Source organism: Dermacentor andersoni, chromosome 10 (genome assembly GCF_023375885.2).
Source record: "Dermacentor andersoni chromosome 10, qqDerAnde1_hic_scaffold, whole genome shotgun sequence".
Taxonomy (NCBI): Eukaryota; Metazoa; Arthropoda; class Arachnida; order Ixodida; family Ixodidae; genus Dermacentor; species Dermacentor andersoni.
Window position 1 is genome coordinate 40,109,692 of NC_092823.1, and position 18,814 is coordinate 40,128,505.

The 18,814-nt window shown below is 47.2% G+C and overlaps 2 protein-coding genes across 2 annotated transcripts; both read left to right on the forward strand.

The window, feature by feature from the left end:
• Positions 1–519: 519 nt before the first annotated feature.
• LOC129381862 (uncharacterized) lies at positions 520–15,098 on the forward strand. Its single transcript, XM_055065069.2, has 6 exons — positions 520–849; positions 4,062–4,249; positions 6,013–6,223; positions 9,826–9,982; positions 14,546–14,792; positions 14,900–15,098. Exons 1-6 carry the CDS (start codon positions 520–522, stop codon positions 15,096–15,098), a joined length of 1,332 nt encoding a protein of 443 aa, XP_054921044.2.
• Positions 15,099–15,536: 438 nt separating this feature from the next.
• On the forward strand, positions 15,537–18,604 carry LOC129381961 (uncharacterized). Its single transcript, XM_055065276.2, has 2 exons — positions 15,537–17,210; positions 17,748–18,604. Exons 1-2 carry the CDS (start codon positions 16,989–16,991, stop codon positions 18,297–18,299), a joined length of 774 nt encoding a protein of 257 aa, XP_054921251.1. The 5' UTR covers positions 15,537–16,988; the 3' UTR covers positions 18,300–18,604.
• The last annotated feature ends 210 nt before the right edge of the window (positions 18,605–18,814 follow it).

Below are 18,814 nucleotides of genomic sequence, written 5' to 3' on the forward strand. Positions count from 1 at the left end.
GCGGATTGCCGGATGGTCGGGGGCGTAAATGTGAGCAGCCGGAGTGGTGCAGCCGCCTGGTGTTGCAGAGCTAAACCAAACAAATACAGAGCTAAAATTGCAGTAACCTACTTTATTCTCCTTCGCCGCAGGTGCAAATTTTCGGTAGCGGCGTATTTGTGTTCACAATTACGCCACTGTCGAAAATTTACACCCCAGCTAAGAAGAATATAGTAATTGGCTCTGTCTTTAGGTGGTTGAGCTTTGCACCACCAGCTGGCGCCACCAATCTGACCACTCACGTTTACGCCCCCGCTCATCTGGCAAACCGCCCGCGCTTGCCTGAATACCGGACGCACTGAAATTCTCGATTATTTAGAGAGCACCACGTTGGCTAATCCCTCCAAGTGGGCAGATTCCACTGCCCATGCAGCCATCACTACCCCCGCCACTACCATCATCATCATATTTAGAGCGATTGCGGGTCTTTGGCGCAGACGAAGAAGAAGAGGAGGAGGAGGAAGAGCGGGAAGATGCGCCATGGTGGACGCCACCAAGTCCGCGGGAATTCGGCGGCCCCTGGACCGGGCGGCCGTGATGGTGTGCGCCGTGCTGCTGGTGCTCGTCGCGCCGCTGGCGCTGTGGTTGCTGGCGGCGTTCGTGGTTCCCGCCTGGCCCCCGGTGCGCACCAACCGCAGCGGCCCCAACTGCGCCTCTGCCACGGTGCACGAGCTCGCCATCATCGGCAACGCGAGCCTGGACCCGTGCGACGACTTCAGCCACTACGCGTGCTCCGACCGCCAGCTGCTGGTCAGCCACGACGTGCGCCGAGACGAGTTCCTCAAGGCCGTCGTCAACCCGACGTTGCAGGCACGGTTGCTATATGGATATGACTTGCTATATGATTAGCTATATTTGCGATTTGCGATTTGCGCTAGACAATTGCAGAAGCGTACACATTTGGGCTGGTTGGTTCGTGTCTTGAGCAGAAACGGCACCAAGGAACAGGACGTATAGGAAATGGCCACACAATGGCGCTGCCAATCAATCAAATGTTGATTTTGTGCGTGCCTAAGCGTTCCTTCCGCTTATTCTGAAGCAGATACGATCCCTATCGGAGTGACTTTGTTCCATGTCACTTCCACGCGTGCTTCCTTTCCGAGTGTTTTGTTTTTGCTGCAAAGTGGTGCATTCTATATGCCGTTTGAAAGAATACAATTTTGGCTAGTAGTCAGCGCCATTGTCTTTACCTTTCTTACACCCTGCTCCTTTTCGCTGTTTCCGCTCAACACAGTTGCAGTGCAGTCGGCACTATCATTTCTTTATTTTTTATTTAATTTAATAAGCAGCTCATTACTATTACTACGCCTGAATCTGAGGCTCGCAGTCCGTGTCAAAAGTTTGAAAGCACTTCGTCAGCGTGAAGATTGGCCACCGAACGTTGGGGCGCTGATAATGAATAGTGCATCTGGATTTCATAAGCCTATTGCAGAAGCCTAGCCTATTGAGTAGCGCAAATCCTTTTCTTTCAGCGTAACTCTTGGGGTGAAAGAACTTTGGAGTGGCCAGGGAGACTGCGTTCGGCTGCAGGCGGTGTTACATGCGCAGTGTATTCGAAACTTTCAATAAATGCTTTGCTTGTGTGCGATGAAAGCGTCTGTTGTGGAGTTTTCAAACAATTTGCGCGTATGACCAAAGCTGAGGGCAGCTTATGTACAACTCACGTCATGAGATACCCAGTGCTGTCGAATTCTAGAGCCCCGCATTTGCTACATCTCCCAAATTGTCGGCACTCTTCATCGAACTAATCTATTTTGGATCGTTGTAGCATAGAAAGCTGACTGATTTGGCAGCTCAAACGTATACTTTGGTTGTAGAACTACCGCGACCTAAACTTTATGCGAAATCTAGGGGCTTCTACTTCATCTGTTAGTTTATGGGCCAGTGTGTGCGGGACATGTCTGGGGCTCCCAGCCTTGGAAACCTCTAATGCTCCAAAAATCTTGAGGCGCGAAAGCACTCACTTTGAAAAGCCTGGCTTCCACAACCCAGCGTACCCAAATGGCGAAGTCTTCAACGAACATCGCTCCCATAGCAGTAAGACTGATCTTTTGCTAAAGGCTGCAGACTCAAGCTTGAAAGAGTGCGAGACTTGGATATGTATATGACCTGAGCTTGCGAAGCGTCGCCTTCTCCCGTTTAAGTTTTGACGAGAACCCTGAATAAAGTGAAAAGGATCATGAGTCGCCATACTGAGGGGAACATTAGATGACATTATGACGAAATTGCGAGCAAGCACTACATCTCGTGTACTTTTGGACGCTTCCACGTCTTGCAGTTGTTACGGCTGTTGAATCCGCCAACAGCTGAAGTGCGGCCACGAAGTGATCGTGGCATAGACGCCGCACCATAGGTTGACGTCCCTTCACGAAGGTGTATCATTCCCAAATGACGTTAAATTTCTTCTGTGTTTAGAACAAAAAATATTACTGCACAGATGATTAAAAACCAAAGAGTGTAAGAGACCAATAAGGATAAAAAAATTACAAATAAACCAAGCCTGCAAGTTGAAAGTACGGTGAACTGTAGTTGCACAACAATCACAAAGCGGTGCACAGGCTTGGCTTGCATAGCCGACGAGATTTGTACAACTTCTACAATGATGTGTCACAAGTATACACACGCAATAGCAGAAATGACGGAGAAATGACGATAAAACTGCTTTTATGAAGAGGAAGCTTTAGCTCTTACCCAACTACGACGCCACCTATCCGACGATGTGTAAAACTCAGAACTGCCTTTCTGAGATAACCCCTGGGCCCATGTGTCAACAGACGTTCCGGGTAACGTGTGTATTGACAGGCTGGTACCGGTGGAGTTGCACAACCCCTCAGATCCTGAAAAAGATATCTCGGCTCCGGTTTATGATTACGATGAAGGGGTGTCCAATGCCCGCCCAGATCGACGACAAGCAGTCCAACTGACACTATCCGAAAAAACCCGGCACCCATCCGTGCGAACTTTCCTCGGGCAGCAGTCACCCGTCTGCGTCATGTCCTGACAGGCACAGGCAGTTACCCCTGAGTGGCGCCAACGCATCGGCTTCGCATGGTTAGATGACTGCCGATACTGCATTGACCGCGGTCAGCGGACCTGCAAGCATATCGTGTTGGCAGTGCCAACAAACCCTGGAAATGCTGCCACTGAGGAATAGGCTGTTGGACTTGAACGCCTGGTTCCATCCTACTACTGAATCGGATGTGCTAGTCCTGTTGTTTGACAGCCTGTTGGGTTTTATCCGGGAAAGTAGTTTGCAACACTTTGTTGAGCCCTACCTTACGCCTCTTCCTCCTTTCCCTTTTGTCTATATGTCTTCGGTCGAGGGCGATCGCCTTCTTATCGAAAGTAAAGATTTTACCGTCACAACCAGCAGCCCTGTGGCATTGCGCTGGTGAGCTCGAAGTGACGGGTTCGATCCCCGCCTCTGCGACCGCATTTAGATTAGAGCAGAATGCAAGAACGCTTGTGTACTTCGATTTAGTTTCACGTTAAGAAGCCCCTGGTGGTCAAAATGAATCCGGAGTCACCAAATACGGCGTGCCTCATAATCCGATATATTGCAAGTAAAACTCTGGAATTAAATTGAAGTTGTCTCTTGTACAATATAGCTTTCGCACCGGAACACATTTGTGTTATAAGTTTACGTAGGGCAACTGTTTACTTGTCTATGCAAGTATCAGTGATCCCTGAAAAATTGCTCTCAGGGGACAACTTCGCAATGAGCAGGCAGGCTACAATCATGGCCGGACAGGTAACATCAGGTTCTTTGCGGGCCCCTGCGAGCGTTTACAATTAACTGACGATGCTCGAAATTCCGCTATAATTTTACTTAGATCGAATATTACTTTGTTCGCCATATGTCTCTGTCACAGCTTCGCACTTTCTGCCAAGACCACGATTTTCATTACTGAGTTTTTCGCACGCCCTCAAGTTGTCACATACAAACCGTCCCAACGTCGAACGTTATTGCAGTGTTTGGTTATCTCAGGGGCATGACCACAACGGGATGTCCCTTCTCGCAGGGCACCTTGAGAAGCCATGCGAGCGTGTTGCTGAACCAGCTGTACACCAGCTGCATGAAGCGGATGGCCAACAACCCAGTCACTCCGGAAAGTGCGTCGATCGCCTCGCTGGAATCTCTTCGCTTGTGGGGCCTCGGTGATAATGGCAGCGTAAACTTTGCCAGCATTCTTGCCTCCATGGACTTAAGGTACACACATTCACAGCGAGCGGGGAGGTTAGAGTAACTTACGGCATGAAATACATCGCACTGGTCGTAAGCCTGTGGATTACCAGCTTCCTGCCATGATGAGTTGTCGATACTTCTCTTAAGCTTCCCGATAGCTCGCCTTAACGTTGTTCTGTTTAAGTTCCAATAGCCATTCCTCCTTTGAAGGCACGCTGAAGAGAAGCAATTAATTCGTGTAGGAGTTTAAGGCAGTCTTTAAAAGTCCACAGGCATTTTTTCGCAAAAAAAAAGAGTTGAATATTATGGGAACCATTGAAAGCCGTACCTACTGCTTTGAATTTCATGTTCCAAGCGCAGCACCGATGACGTCAGGGTGACGTCCCAATTTTCGTTGTACTTGTGTGTCTTTCCGCGTTTTAGCGCCGGTAAGATTTATCGACGGTTCGAAGAGAATAAACCTCGAAACGTACTGTTCGTGTTTTCGAGCGCCCGTTTAGTTATTTCTTATATACGTTCCCTATCACATGCACCCTACCATCCGTAGAAAACACGCTCGAAATGCTATAGGTTATGGCACTTGAAGTTGCGTTGCCGCTGATCTTTCATCCCTGTGCGTTTTCTTGCTTACCAAGTTGGGTTCTAGATAAATATTCCTATTCCGCGATATCGAAGTGTACTCTGTCATCATAGTGTCACTTCACACTTGTTTCTGGCGTTTATTTTTAACGTTTCAAGAAAGCAAGTTCTCCGAGTAGCTGTATTGGCACGTGACATGTCGGCAGCTTACCGCCAACACTTGCGGTCCCGGAAGTACTGTTAGCCTATTACTTCCGGTCATTTGTACCTATTACTTCCGGTCATTACGCCTAAGGAAAGCATGTGTTCAAGTTAGCTCAACCTAGGAGACGCCCTTTTATCAGATTTCCAACCGAACGCTTGAAGCAGATATATTTGTAATTTTGCGTTTACTACCCGCGAAATTGGTTTCTATATCTGTGATTACTTGTACTTGAATAGTGTTGAAAATCTGCGGGGTTTTGTTTGGTCCCCTAGCTGCAGCTTACCAATGTTTGTCTTAGCTGCTCTGTTTATTTTAAAACCAATTTGTATACATAAATTGGCTGTCTGGAGTTACGTGCGTACAAGAATTGAAAGCGAACAATGTAAAGGCTAGAGTAGTTCATATATCGGGCTCGAATTATTTGACTGAACTCTCAAATATTCAAGCAGGCTTTGTTTTGTACCAAGGACAACAATCGTTGCATTGGCCTTGAATTTGCTGTTGTGCTGTTACGGGATTCGTGCGCTATATAAAAAAAAAGTGTAATTCCAGCGATAAAGCAGTCGACGTTTTAGAAAAAAAACGCTGAAAATATTGTAACTTCCAACATTTATGTGAAATAAAAGCGTAGAAATAGGTTGTCACTGAAATGTACCCGCCGTGGTGGCTTGGTAGCTTTGGCGGCTCGCTGCCAAGCGAAATGCCAAAAAGCCCGTGTACCGTACATTTGGTACACGCTAAACAAACCCCGGGCGGTAGAAATTAATTCGTAGTCCTCCACTACGGCGCGCCTCGTAATCAGACTGCGCTTTCGGCACGCGGAACCCCCAGAATTGAAAATTTTAACTAAAACGTTTGTCGGCTGCAAAGGGGCCAACCAAGCATCGATTAGCACTCACTGAGATCAACATGTTGCGATGGTCTTCACAGTTGTGGTTGACCACTAACGAAGGGGGATCGGGAAGGCCCAGTGATTACGTCTCGGTCGTGTCCCGTTCGACAGGTACAACATGAAGGTGGGCATGGAGCCCTTCATAACCACGTTGGACCCCGTAGCCAAGCGTGCTTCGCTGCTAATGATAGCGCGTGACACGCGCGATGTGCACGTTACGGGTGTGGACAACGAAATATTACGTCATCGAAGCCTGCTGGCGCTTAGTGGAGCCCTCGGCCACAACGTCACCGCAGAAGACGTCCGTGGTCTGATCACCGAGGTGCGTCTGCATGCTTTGGTTTTTGTCCACCCGGCAGCAATCATATCGTGCAGCCAACGTGCATATAGGCCATATAGCGTGCACCTTTACCGTGCACCATATACCGTACAATCTCCGAGGTTTGAAATTCGATAAAATCGCTAGAATGAAGGGAGGAGAGAGAGAGATAGAGAGAGAGAGAGAGAGGAGGGAGGCAGGGAGGGAGGGATATTGCAGACTTTCTTAAGAACGTTTGGCGCTGTGCCGTGCTCCCTCAAGGGCTGCAGAAGACAGTGCCAATCTCTCCCTTCTTCATAGAGAACCACTTCTCTCTCAGGAAAGTTTACCTTTTCCTGGCATACGTGCGCACATTATTGTTGGGTCAACCTCCGACGGATCCCACATGCCGCGGTTAATCAACTTGGAACAGCAGAGATTGACGAGCAACGCATTTTCGTTAGATCGCACTGCCTTTTTTCAGTGAATCTGCTGTCGCCAATTTTTCCTGCTTCGGGAACTGTACTGAATGAAATTGCTCAAAGTAAGTACCCTGCAAGTGTGCGGCATGTTGCACTGTCTCAAGAAGGAAGCGAAAGTACCCCATACTTCCTCTCTTCATCCACGTCTTCAAACTTCATCCACCAACACCTTGAAAACTTTTTTTCCGTAAGCAGAATTTATTTTTCGTTATAAACGACGCATAATTCGTGAAACCCTGGAACGAACCCGAATTTGTAAACTTTACGGGAAGATCGGAGGAGCTTGCAGTATGATACTATATATTTTATATCATTACGTACCGGTTGTTCATGGATGCCTCGATGTCTACGCTTCCGTCTGTCTGACGTTGCTTTAACTGTTTCTTAGTCTTGGTGGAGGGTAATACGCCGAAAGGGTTAGCGCACGGTCAATTTCGTCTACAGGAAAAGAAGTGCATTTTCTTGAATAATGCGCGTGGGCTCATGTCGAGGGCTTGCGCGGGACTGCTACGCAAGAGGTCGGCAAGTGGTCCATAATATGTCGCTGTTCACAATTGTACCACTTTTTTCCTTCGTTTTCTTTCACGTCTGTGTTTTCTTCCTGCTGCTGCTCGTTTGGTTTTGTGATAGCTGTCTGCCTACAGAAGGGCAGCTTATGTTGCTTTAAACATTAGCCATAAGTTGGTGGCGTGTGTCCATTCCTCTTCTCCCTCGTCTTGCTTACCCCTTTGTGCTACACCCAGTCGTGGACCCTTAGATGTCAGGGCCTATGATGCCGCACGGAACATAAATACGAGGGCCGGAAACTGTGCATATCTAAAGCTTCAAAGTGTTCAATCAACGAATTGTGATTTATGACTGGCTCCAGCGTACATCACTACTTGACACAAGCGCTCCCATTATGGCGTTCAGAAGCGCTTCGATGGGGGCAAGTTGGGGTCACAGCAATTTCGTGATTTAAGTTTCATGGCTTAGGTGACAAATACAGAGACTCTGACTCATGCCCGTTTCGTGTTTACCTGTCGGTGTCCCAGCGTGTCCTGCCTAAGAAGAGGAACTTGCGCAAAAAAGTCACTTTGACAAAGAAAAAGAAATATGACAACGAAAATGGTTCTTTCGGTCTACAACTTGTAGTCGCTGGATGCTTGTCGTTCTTCCCGAAGCATCTCATCCGAGCAGTAATGACATTCAGAAGCGTAGACTGTTGGGCCAGTGGGTGCAACATGTTGTGTCGTTGAGCGGAAATACGGGCGAGAAGAAACAGAGTCTGCTACAGCGTCGGTCCTGTCCACTCCGTTTCTTCCCGCCCGTATTTCCGCTCAACGACACTACATAAGTAATGACATTTTTGAACATATTGAAGCAAGATACTATACACCATGCGTAGTAAACTTGCAAGGGATTGTAGTGATTTAACAAAACTTGTTGCTGAATTAGTTTGTTCATTACTTAAACACAAAGGTTATTCCGCTAAACAGACGAGGACGAACCGGCGCCCATGTGTGTCGTTTGTGTCTCACTTCGTCCTCGTCTGCTTAGCGCCGTAACCTTTGTTTTTAGGAATTAAAGTGATCTTTCAAAAAATGTATATGCACATATGGTTTGAAATCATAACCTTGGCGGCCGCGAGAAAGACTGATTTTAGCACGCCGACTACATTTCGCAACCTATAAAGGCTTAACAACCATCATTTCACTCAGGATTTTTGTCTCCAATACAGGATGCACCAAATGTACAAAATAGCAGTACAATTGAAGCCGGTATACTTGAAGGTATACGGTCACGCTCCAATGGAAAGCGAAGCGTAAGGAGAATAGTTAAACGCCTCTGACGTTTATTTGCTTGTTACTGCAATGTGTTATATTGACTTGACTATTCGCTCAATACGCCTTAACAGCACAACACAATACACTCTAACTATAAGCGTCTGTAGACGAGCCGCACCTGTGTAGCACACTGGCGAACGGTGATAACAAAAAATTCGCGTTTATATATATATATATATATATTCGCTGTTGTAGTGATGTTATGGTGGCTTTTGGAGGCGAAACGCTACATCAAAGGCATTTTTTTCGAGTGCGTAATACAACTAGGGCACACCACAAATGAAAAAAAAAAAAACTTTCTACACGACCAGGCAAACCGTCTCACTCTGCAAAATTGCGTAACGTGGGGCGCGACAGTATTGTGCGCACAACTGAGAGTATCACGTACCGGTATATAGCATGAGAAGTGGTAGTTGAATGTCAAGGTTATTTTCAGCCTTCTTCAGGGAAAGTTGTTTTGGTGCCAGTTTTGAACTGATCAGTCATGATTAGCCCCGTCCCAGGCTTCGTGCGCTTCTATTAAAGCACGCTTGTACATGGAAAACAAACGACTCACTGCTTGTCAGAATATGCGTTTCGAAATCGTGTCGTGGCCAGTCTGTTTGAAAGAGAAAATTATATTTTCATGCGAAAAATTTTTGTCGACGATGGACTGGCTTTTACTGCCGGGTGTCTGACCGTTTCCGTGGGCCGATCGCGAAGGTTGTGTAGTCTAACGCAGTGTCTCAAACAGTGACCTTGGACTGCGTTCGGAGCGCACAGCTGTTATCAAATGCCCAGATACGCTCAATGGGACCTTCAGACCCGCTAGAGCTCCGATAAAGCAATGTGCAATGACTGATCGCTTGACTCGTTCTCTCTCAGATTCTAGGCATTGTGTCACCTAGGTTATACTTCTACAAGTACACACGGACGTCAGCAATGACGCACATTGGGTTAAATAGTAAGGGTTAATCCACCAGCGAAACAGCCAGTGATGTCACCGGCCGAGACAAGGTCGAAACCACAAACAGGGAAGCGATAGACATTGAGTAATCTTGTGAAGTGATGCAGATATGTGTAATTGCATATACTTTACCGTCTAAAATTCTAATGTGGTACGTAACCATCATCTGTAACAATGAAATAAGATATAAACATTGAATCTTCACAACTTCTAGTGTACATTTGGCTTCAGAAAATTATTCCAGTTCGTGAGTGCCCTTCTACACTACCGCACAACAATCCTTCTCAACACGTAGTGCTCAATCGGAGTTGCGGCTGCCAAATTTTTCAGAGATTTAACTCTCGCACCCTGCGTCTTCGTTTACTCCCAAAGGTCCGCAGGCAGGCTGCAGGCAAGACGGGCACGAAGCGCGGGAACTACTCGCTGGTGGCCGAGATCTACCGGACTCCTCTAATGGACCCCATGATGAGGAAATTGTGCGACTGCAACGAGTATCTCGCCGTTGAAGTGCAGCGTCCAGGTGCAATAGGTGAGCCCATTTCTACTTTGAAATTTCACCTTCACGATTTCGCGGTTAACGCCTAGTCTTGAGGGTAGGTCTTTGCATTGTCTCTTGCAAAAGATTCAGTGGTTACAGCTGCTCAAGGGCAAGGCGGCAGAAAATAAGGACATGCGTTTCTCCGGGTTTCGTTGTAACTTGCTCCGTGGTTTTCCTAATCTCTACATCTTTACCGCTATCCTTGAGGCATCGCTGGGTGCAGGAACGTTTTGTACGAGAACGGCAGCGATTACGAGTCCTTCAGCGACGTCGAAGAGAATTCAGGATTCAGCGACGTCGAAATCATTATTTATCATCGCCTCCCTAAAGCTGCTTTAGCCAGAGGTAATCTACAGTGGCGGGAGGCACTAACTGTGTAGTTTGAAATTGATTTAACCACGCTGATAATGGGACTCAGGAAGTAGATCTCGGAGGTCATGATCTACCAGGCTCTAACTGCACTCGGCGAGTCAGTACAGCAAGGGAACCGTGCGCAAGACGGGCGCCACGGTTAGAACGTACCTGCGCTGAAAACAAAATATTGATCCCAATGCAGAAAAAGAACCAGTAAATTGGCCAGTCTATACGTTGCGCCAACGTTGTAGACAGCAGCAGACGAAAAAATTCCGGCAGACCCATCCCACGGTGAACGTCGACGTTAGTGGAATTAGCATTGACGCAATCTAGCAGCAATGCTAATCCGTTAGTGTGACCCTTCGTGGTTGTTTAGCTGCTGCGGCGTTTTTCTACAAGGCACGAAACCACAAAATCAAATCCCGGCTGCGCCGGCCTTTCTTCGATGCGCACGAAATGCATCAACGTCCGTGTGCCGTGCATCGCGTGCGCGTTAAAGACCCCCTGGTGGCCAAATATTTCCGGAGTGCCCCGCTACGGTGTGCCTCACAATCAGATCGTGGTTTCGGCACGTAAAACATCAGAATTCAATTTTAATGCGATTAGCATTCTTAGGGTGCTTCACTCACTTTTCAGTGGCTATCTATCTATCTATCTATCTATCTATCTATCTGTCTGTCTGTCTGTCTGTCTGTCTGTCTGTCTGTCTGTCCGTCCGTCCGTCCGTCCGTCCGTCCGTCCGTCCGTCTGTCTGTCTGTCTGTCTGTCTGTCTGTCTGTCTGTCTGTCTGTCTGTCTGTCTGTCTGTCTGTCCGTCTGTCCGTCCGTCCGTCTGCCCATCCATCCATCCATCCATCCATCCATCCATCCATCCATCCATCCATCCATCCATCCATCCATCCATCCACTTTCCCACCAACTTGGGTCACTGAGGAGTCCGTATACAGCATTGGGCTTTTGTGCTGATGGAGCCGAGTTCAAAACCAACCGCCTTACCATCTTGGGTCAGTGGGTATGGGACACTGTATGCGCCGCTCTTCACTGAACCTCCTTGACGCCAAACTGGGTAGCTGCGCGCTACTTACTATGTGCCACTTTTTCAGACAAAAAAAATCATTTAAGATTTCTGCGGTGCTTGGACGGAATCGAACCCGCGTCATATATATACGTATAGTCGCCCATGACTACAGTATATATTTATATATATTGTAGTCATGGACAACATCCATGCAAAAGTGCGGAAAAAAACAGGCTGGCGAATAAGCAATAGGCAACTACAACTACGGCGTGGATCCTAGGAACGCTTGAGGCGAGATTGTAGAATTCGTCGAAAGGTATAAGCTGCGAACAATGAACGCTCCTTCAGGAAGCGTTGGAATGGAAAATGGACCTAGAAAAGCCCTAATGGTGAAACAAAAAATTAAATTGATTTCATACTTTCTGGCAAACCCAGCATAGTGCAAGATGTAGAAGTGTGAGGTAGGATAAAGTGCAGTGATCATAGAATAGTAAGGGCTAGGATTCACGTCAATTTGAAGTGAGAAATAGTAAACTCGGGCAAGAAGAAACAGGCCAACCTTGACGCAGTAACGGTAAAAGCAAACCAACTCCGGTTGGTACTTTCAAACAAATGTCTAGCCTTAGAAACAGAGAGACGAAGATGGCATAGAGGCAATGAATGAAACCATAACTAGGCTGGCTTCAGAAGCAGCAATTGAAGTGGGAGGTAAGGCACCACGGCAACCAGTAGTTAAGCTCTCCCAAGTAATAAAGGACCTAATAAAGAAATGAAAAAGAATACAAGTGTCCAACTGAAGAGATCAGATAGAATTCGCGGAAATGTCAAAACTAATCAACAAGGAGAAAATAAGGAATATTCGAAATTATAACGTGTGAAAGACTCAGGAAGCAGTGAAAAATAGACGCAGCCTCAAAAAAGTGAGAAGCAAACTAGGGATCGGAAAAAGTAAGATATACTCACTGAAAGATAGGCAGGGTAATATCAGCAGCAATCTCGAAGATGTAGTAAAAGCAGCGGAATAATTCCATACTGACCTGTACAGTGCCCAAAGCAGCCAAGATGCCTCTATTCGTAGTAGCAATGAACAGGTTACAGAGGCTCCTTCTATAACTAGCGATGAAGCTAGAAGGGCCTTGCAAGACATGAAACGTGGAAAAGCGGCATGAGAAGACGGACTACCAGTAGATTTATTCAATGATAGTGGAGACATAATGCTTGAAGAACTCGCGGCCCTCTATACGAACTGTCTATCGACTTCAAGGGTCCCAGAGAACTGGAAGAATGCCAACATTATACTAATCCATAAAAATGAAGACGTAATTGAAAAATAATAGGCCCATCAGCTTTCTTGCATTATTATATAAAATATTCACCAAGATAATCTCCAATAGAATAAGGGCAACACTGGACTTCAGTCAACCAGTGGAACATCAACTGGTTTCAGGAAGGGATACTCTACAATGGATCACATCCATGACATCAATCAAGAAATTGAGAAATCCGCAGAGTACAATCAGACTCTCTATATGGCTTTCATAGATTACGAAAAGGCATTTGATTCAGTTGAGACACCAGCAGTCATAGAGGCATTACGTTATAAAAGAGTACATGACGGTTACGTTAATATTTTGGAAAGTATCTACAGAGATTCCGCAGCTGCCTTAGTTATCCACAACACAAATAGGAAGATACCTATATAGAAAGGGGTCAGACAAGGAGACAAAATCGCTCCAATGCTATTCACTGTGCGCTTGGAAGTATTCAAGCTATTAAACTGGAAAGGCTTAGGAGTAAGGATCGACAGCGAATATGTCAGCAACCTTCGATTTGCAGAAGAAATTGTCCTGTTCAGCAACACTGGGATCAAGCTACAACAAATGTTTGTTAAATGAAATAAAGAAACGATAAATTAATGGAAATGAAAGTGGGTGAAAAAACAACTTGACGCCCATGAGAGGCCTTTGTCCTGCAGTGGACATGAAATAGGCTGATGATGTAACTATATATATATATATATATATATATATATATATATATATATATATTAAGCTAAAGGTCTCTCTCTCTATATATATATATTTACACAAGCGCCATACGCGGGGGGTTTCACCGTTGTGCCACTGAATGGTCCAGCGTGTGCAGAGATAAGCAGGGGAGCCCGGTTGCACACACGTAGGCCTCATACATGGCACGTCTCTGTGGTAGGAATGCGGTGTGTTGCTACTTTGCTTCATTGCTATTTGGCATTAACTTCCAGATTAACGTTTAGGCGGGTTCTAGAGCATGTTATTAGTGGGCGTGAAAGAGGTTAGGTGCCTACGGACATACCCAAAAATATGTGAACTTTCGCAAGTCATGCTCATCGAATTAAAAAGAGTGGTAAACATAAAGTCAGAGATTCAGAGACGCAGAACCACCATACTGTATAGGTTCAGTGAAGAGGCAAGCAGCTATAAAACTAAGTAAAACCTTCTTATATCAAAGTTAAAGGGGGAGCCGAAATTACTCTGTTATGTGCACTACTTTGTTGTATCCGTAATTGCTCATTACGGCGGTATATGCCCAATGGAGTGCACAAGTTCAAACATGCATAGAAGAGGACGAAATTGCAGCCCGCGGATGGCCCCGTATGCGATGAAACTTTAATAAAACGGCAAAAGACTCTTTAATGTGAGCAACACACAACTTCTTAACCTTGCATCTAATGTTAAGTGTTAGCTTGAGAAACAGGAAGAGCGCTGTTTGGATCAGAAAGGAAATGAGGATAGCCGATATTCCAGTTGACAGGAGAAAAAAATAGAGCCGGGCAGGCCATGTAATGCATAGGACAGATAACCGGTTGACCATTACAGTTAGAGAATGTCGGGGCAAGGGAAGGGAAGAGCAGTCGAGGACCGCGGAAAATTGGAAGAGTTGATGGAATTAGGAAGCTTGCAGGCGCAAGTTGGAATCAGCTAGCGCAATACAGGGGCATTTGGAGATTGCCGAGAGAGGACTTAGCCCTGCAGTGGATAGGTACAGGCTGGTGCTGCTGCTGCTGCTGCTGCTGCTGATGATGATGATGATGAGGATGATGATTACACCATCTTGACTTAATGTTTAGCTCCGGCATACACTCTATTGCTTACCTGAACTCCTCCGCCTTCCTCGTATCTTGACGCACTTCTATGCATATCACAGTCGCGCAGCTTGAGGTGTTGAGTCGCCAGCATCTTCGGCCCACTGCGCTGGCCTACCTGTCCCTGTGGGTATCGGTCGATCTGATGGGTGGCGAGATCAATGCCACGTACGCCGGCGGCCGTGGCGCTGAGCACAGCACAGCGGAGAAGATGCGTTACTGCGTCGACGACATCATGCGCTTCAGCCACGTCTGGGACATCATCGCCGTCGAGAAACTGCGCACAGAAGAGAAAGACCGCGCGCTCAGGCGAGTGCACCCAAAGTCTTTAGTTTCACAACTTATTTATTGGCAAAAATACAGCAAAATAAGTGTGCGTAGTATACATAAGGATGTCTGAATCGTGCCCTCCTTAGTAAGCAGAGAAGCCAAGAGGAACACCCTTTTGCTTTCACCGCCAAGATAGAAATCTTGCACGGACAGCTGGAGCGAGTTCTTAGCTGTGCAGGGATTAACCGCCAAATTGCGGAAAAGCGAACAGGCCTGGCGGTACCGTTGGACGAGGAGGAGGAGCTGGAACCGTCTAAGCGTGGTTGGGTCTTTTCGGACAATTGACGCCTAACGTGGATTACATACCCAAGATCAATATGGATCTTAGTGTCTATCGTGAAAGGTTGTGCAGGCATTCTTGAAATAAAATCGGTGGCCGTCATAAAAAAAATGACCACGTTTCGTACAAGGTCGCGCGGTTTTGCGCTTGGTTCACTGCACCCTCCGTACAAAATAGCCAAACGCTGCAGCTCAGCCGTCAATTATTTATGTAAAAATTCGGGCAGATTACTCACTGGAATCTTTGAAGCGTCGCTTTTCTGAAACGCTTCGATTAACGCTATACAAAGAGACACATGATGCGTGCAACATTATTAAGCAAAGCTTCTTTACGGGCCTTCGCAGACCGTCATATATATGCAGCGTGAAGGTACCCATGAAGCCGCCTACGTAAACTTTGTGTATGATTACCGCGTATGTACGCCTCGGTTCTGCGCCATAAATAAATAAATAAATAAATAAATGACTTCCTACATAAAGCCTGCACATATTACCTCGACTCTAAGACATCTCTGAAGCACACCGACCTGTCAATAGATTGGCGAATAAAATTTAGGGAATTCTTTGATTAGCTTTATTCTCTTTTGTTTTGCCGCTCAGGATCTGCCACTGTGCTTTTATCTAATCCTCCATAATGAGCGTTCCCCACCATATATGATTGCTCCACAAAACGCGCATGCCTTGTGTAATACGTCCGCTCGCACAAACCTCTAAAGCACAGCGGATCTGTTAATGGAATGTTTAGTTGTATTTTCCGAATTCTATGATTTACTTCCTTTGATTAACCCAGTCGGTATGTGCCCCAGTGTGTGTGTGTATCCGTTCTTGGCCAATGCTCTAGAATGAGTATGTCACACCGTGACACAGAATGTACGGAATCACTAAGCGTTGCTTGATACGTGCACTTTTCTGCGCATACGCCTGTCATCGCCTAATTGTGTGCATCGTCGTTAGATGTAGACCGTCTAACTAACGCGTCACTTATGCTTGTCGACGCGTAGAATCCAACACGTACGTTTGGATATGGAAATGTTTTTTTTTTCTACGTCTAGTTGCACGCGTGCACCCGTTCGCTTTCTTTTCCCGTCGCAGAAGTTTTGTGTCGTTTTTTTTTTCTTTTTCGCGGTAACACGGTCGACACTGCGTGAGTTGCACCACGTTTTTGTAGCATGCGATGTATTTGTCAGCCCGTAGAGAGGCGGGTAGTTGGTCTCACAGACAATAGAGAAAGCTTGTTAAGAATTTCTTATACGTGCTTGTATTCTGCCGTTCGCTACGGTAAGACAGGTCTACTGAGAAGCATGTAAATGACACACTACCGGCCACAGTAATCTATGGCGCCTATGACAATGACAGGAGTGTAATTAAGGGAACAGCGTGTAACCGGATGCGCGTAAAGTTTCGTGTGTGTTGAACGAGAGACGTGTGAAATAGCAGTGGAAATTAATGTAAAGGAATGCAAATACGGTGGGACCGGTTATATAACAAAGCGCTTTGCCTAAATCGAGACAGCGTGTAAATTTGTGTTGCCTAAGAGCGAGGCGTCCTGTTTGAATGGCTGGCACTTATTACGTAGGGATCACTTGCTTCGTGCGATCGCATCAGGAACTAGTAACTGCGAATGCAGTCACAGCTTTCCTGCGGCCGAGTAATTTAGAATAGTCCTCAATCGCACCAACATTTCTCCTCGAGACTTCAACAGCTGCTGTCCCTCACATTCAAACAGAAGCGAATATTCGACAATTTCGTATATAATTCATTCTCGAATGAAATGCGAATCGAATAGGGAGAGATATTTGCTTGCACGCCCTGACAGTGCGTGTTCACCTTGCGCGGTCTTGATTTCCGCATTTCTCCCCGGCTCCGGTGCTGAGCAGGACTATCTACCAAGTAGTGATGGCGGCAGTGCTCGCCGAGTTTGGGGATATGTTCGCGCACAGCGCCACGCCGCTCGTCGAGGTGGTGTCCGGCCTGCGTCTCCTGCTGCCCGCGGAGTTCGTCGAGCCTTACACGCGGATTCTGCCGTCGCACGGCGAGTCCCACATCGCCAGCGCACTCGCGCTCAGGGAGTTTCGAGTGCGCGCAGAGGTGCTGGACAGCTCCCGAGATTTGCTCGAGGTGAGTCCTCCACCGCATGGTGACGAACCGCTTGGTAATGCGTCAGCATTAGGAGTGTCAAAGTGAAAAAAGAGTGTGAAGTCAGTTACGAGGTTATATATATATATATATATATATATATATATATTCCAACATACGGCAGTCTGCTCCGCCAACCGTCAGTCGCACTTCGCTCCTCCACGAGGCAGGTCGAGTGAGCTCCTGTACAACGCTCTGCAATGTGCTGAACGCAGTTGAAATCACAGATCTGAGAGCTCAGTGCGATGAGACGTAATGCTCACGCATTTCTCTCATAATGCTAAAACGCCACTGTAATTTAACGCGACAGCGTTATCACCCCCCAGCCCCCCTCCGTATTGCAGAATATCGATTCATAACTATGCAGGAGCCGATTACAGTTTTTCGCCATCGCTGTGGGTCTCGCACTTATCGCGCGTGAAACGTCGTACCCCCTTCAATGTTCCCCTTTAGATGGCGGAGCGAGTGAGCAGACAAGGTTTGTCTTTTGTATACCCTAACGAGTGGAATGCGTCGCAGGCCTGGTTTCACCGGGACGAGCTCTTCGACAAGCACGTCCGTGTCACCTCGCGCTTCGTCGTCTTCTCTCCCACCATCTACTCGGAGCTTCGGCTCGAGTGCGGCACCGAGGCCGTGTACCTCAACGCCCACCTGGTGGGCGTCCACCTGGTGGACAGTCTCGTCCAGCGGCTCTGCCTGAGGGGCGAGAGCGAAGGCCAAGCCCAAGTCGTGCCCGAGGCCTCGCTCGGCCGTCTATGCGCCGAGGACCCGCGTCGTCTCATGGAGGTCCTGTACCCGCAGCTGGCGCTTCGAGTCGTCAGCCGGGCCCTGAAGGCGGGAGACTCGTGGCACCGCAGTGCCTTCACCTGGGGCTCGTGGAAGTTGAGCGAGAGCCAGCTCTTCTACGAGCTCTTCTACGTGCGCGAGGTCTGCTCCCACGCGGGACGCCTGCCTCGCGCTTACCTGCAGCAGAGCGCCCAGCTCCTGATGGCCTCAGAGGACTTTCGCAGGGCCTTCGGCTGTCCGTCCTTCGGGAGGAGCCGTGTCTCACTGGGACTCGCCTCGAGATGACCTGTGCTGAGATCAAACGTATCCATATTGGAGATAGTGCCTTAGCGGTGTTATTTCGCTGTTGTGGATTGTACGAGCGACAGCATGGGAGCTGCGAAATTTTTTTTTAATGAACAATGTTTGCCAATAGTTACCAACACATTCAACGTGATGAATTGTGGGAGCATGTGCTTCCTGCTGCGAGACGCTTTTGTGAATGAATTTAATGTTTATTGCTACTAGTACTGACAACATATTCGACTTGTAAAGGAAGGATGCGAGACTCGTCTATGTATATAAATGACCTGTAAGTGGGCGATGTGCAAGATTAGGCTCTGCTTATTGATTTGTAGGACCATGCCCAACTCCGAAGACTTTGTCAAGGCCTTGGTTTGTCCGTTCGGAAGCAGCAGATCTTAATGTGGCTCATCTTTGTTTTGTCAACCTGGCCACCTAAGGCATCTTTTATAGGTACTAAAGCCTTTGACAGCGCTACGTCGTTACCGTTGTGCATTGTGTGAAAGTGTGCTTTATGC

Excerpts from the sequence above, each read along its gene's own strand:
- LOC129381961 (XM_055065276.2), top strand. The coding sequence starts at position 16,989 with ATGGCGGCAGTGCTCGCCGAGTTTGGGGATATGTTCGCGCACAGCGCC. Across the intron at positions 17,211-17,747 it reads GCTCCCGAGATTTGCTCGAG|GCCTGGTTTCACCGGGACGA; the intron begins GTGAGTCCTCCA and ends AATGCGTCGCAG.
- LOC129381862 (XM_055065069.2), top strand. The coding sequence starts at position 520 with ATGGTGGACGCCACCAAGTCCGCGGGAATTCGGCGGCCCCTGGACCGG. Across the intron at positions 850-4,061 it reads TCGTCAACCCGACGTTGCAG|GGCACCTTGAGAAGCCATGC; the intron begins GCACGGTTGCTA and ends CCCTTCTCGCAG. Across the intron at positions 6,224-9,825 it reads TCCGTGGTCTGATCACCGAG|GTCCGCAGGCAGGCTGCAGG; the intron begins GTGCGTCTGCAT and ends TTACTCCCAAAG.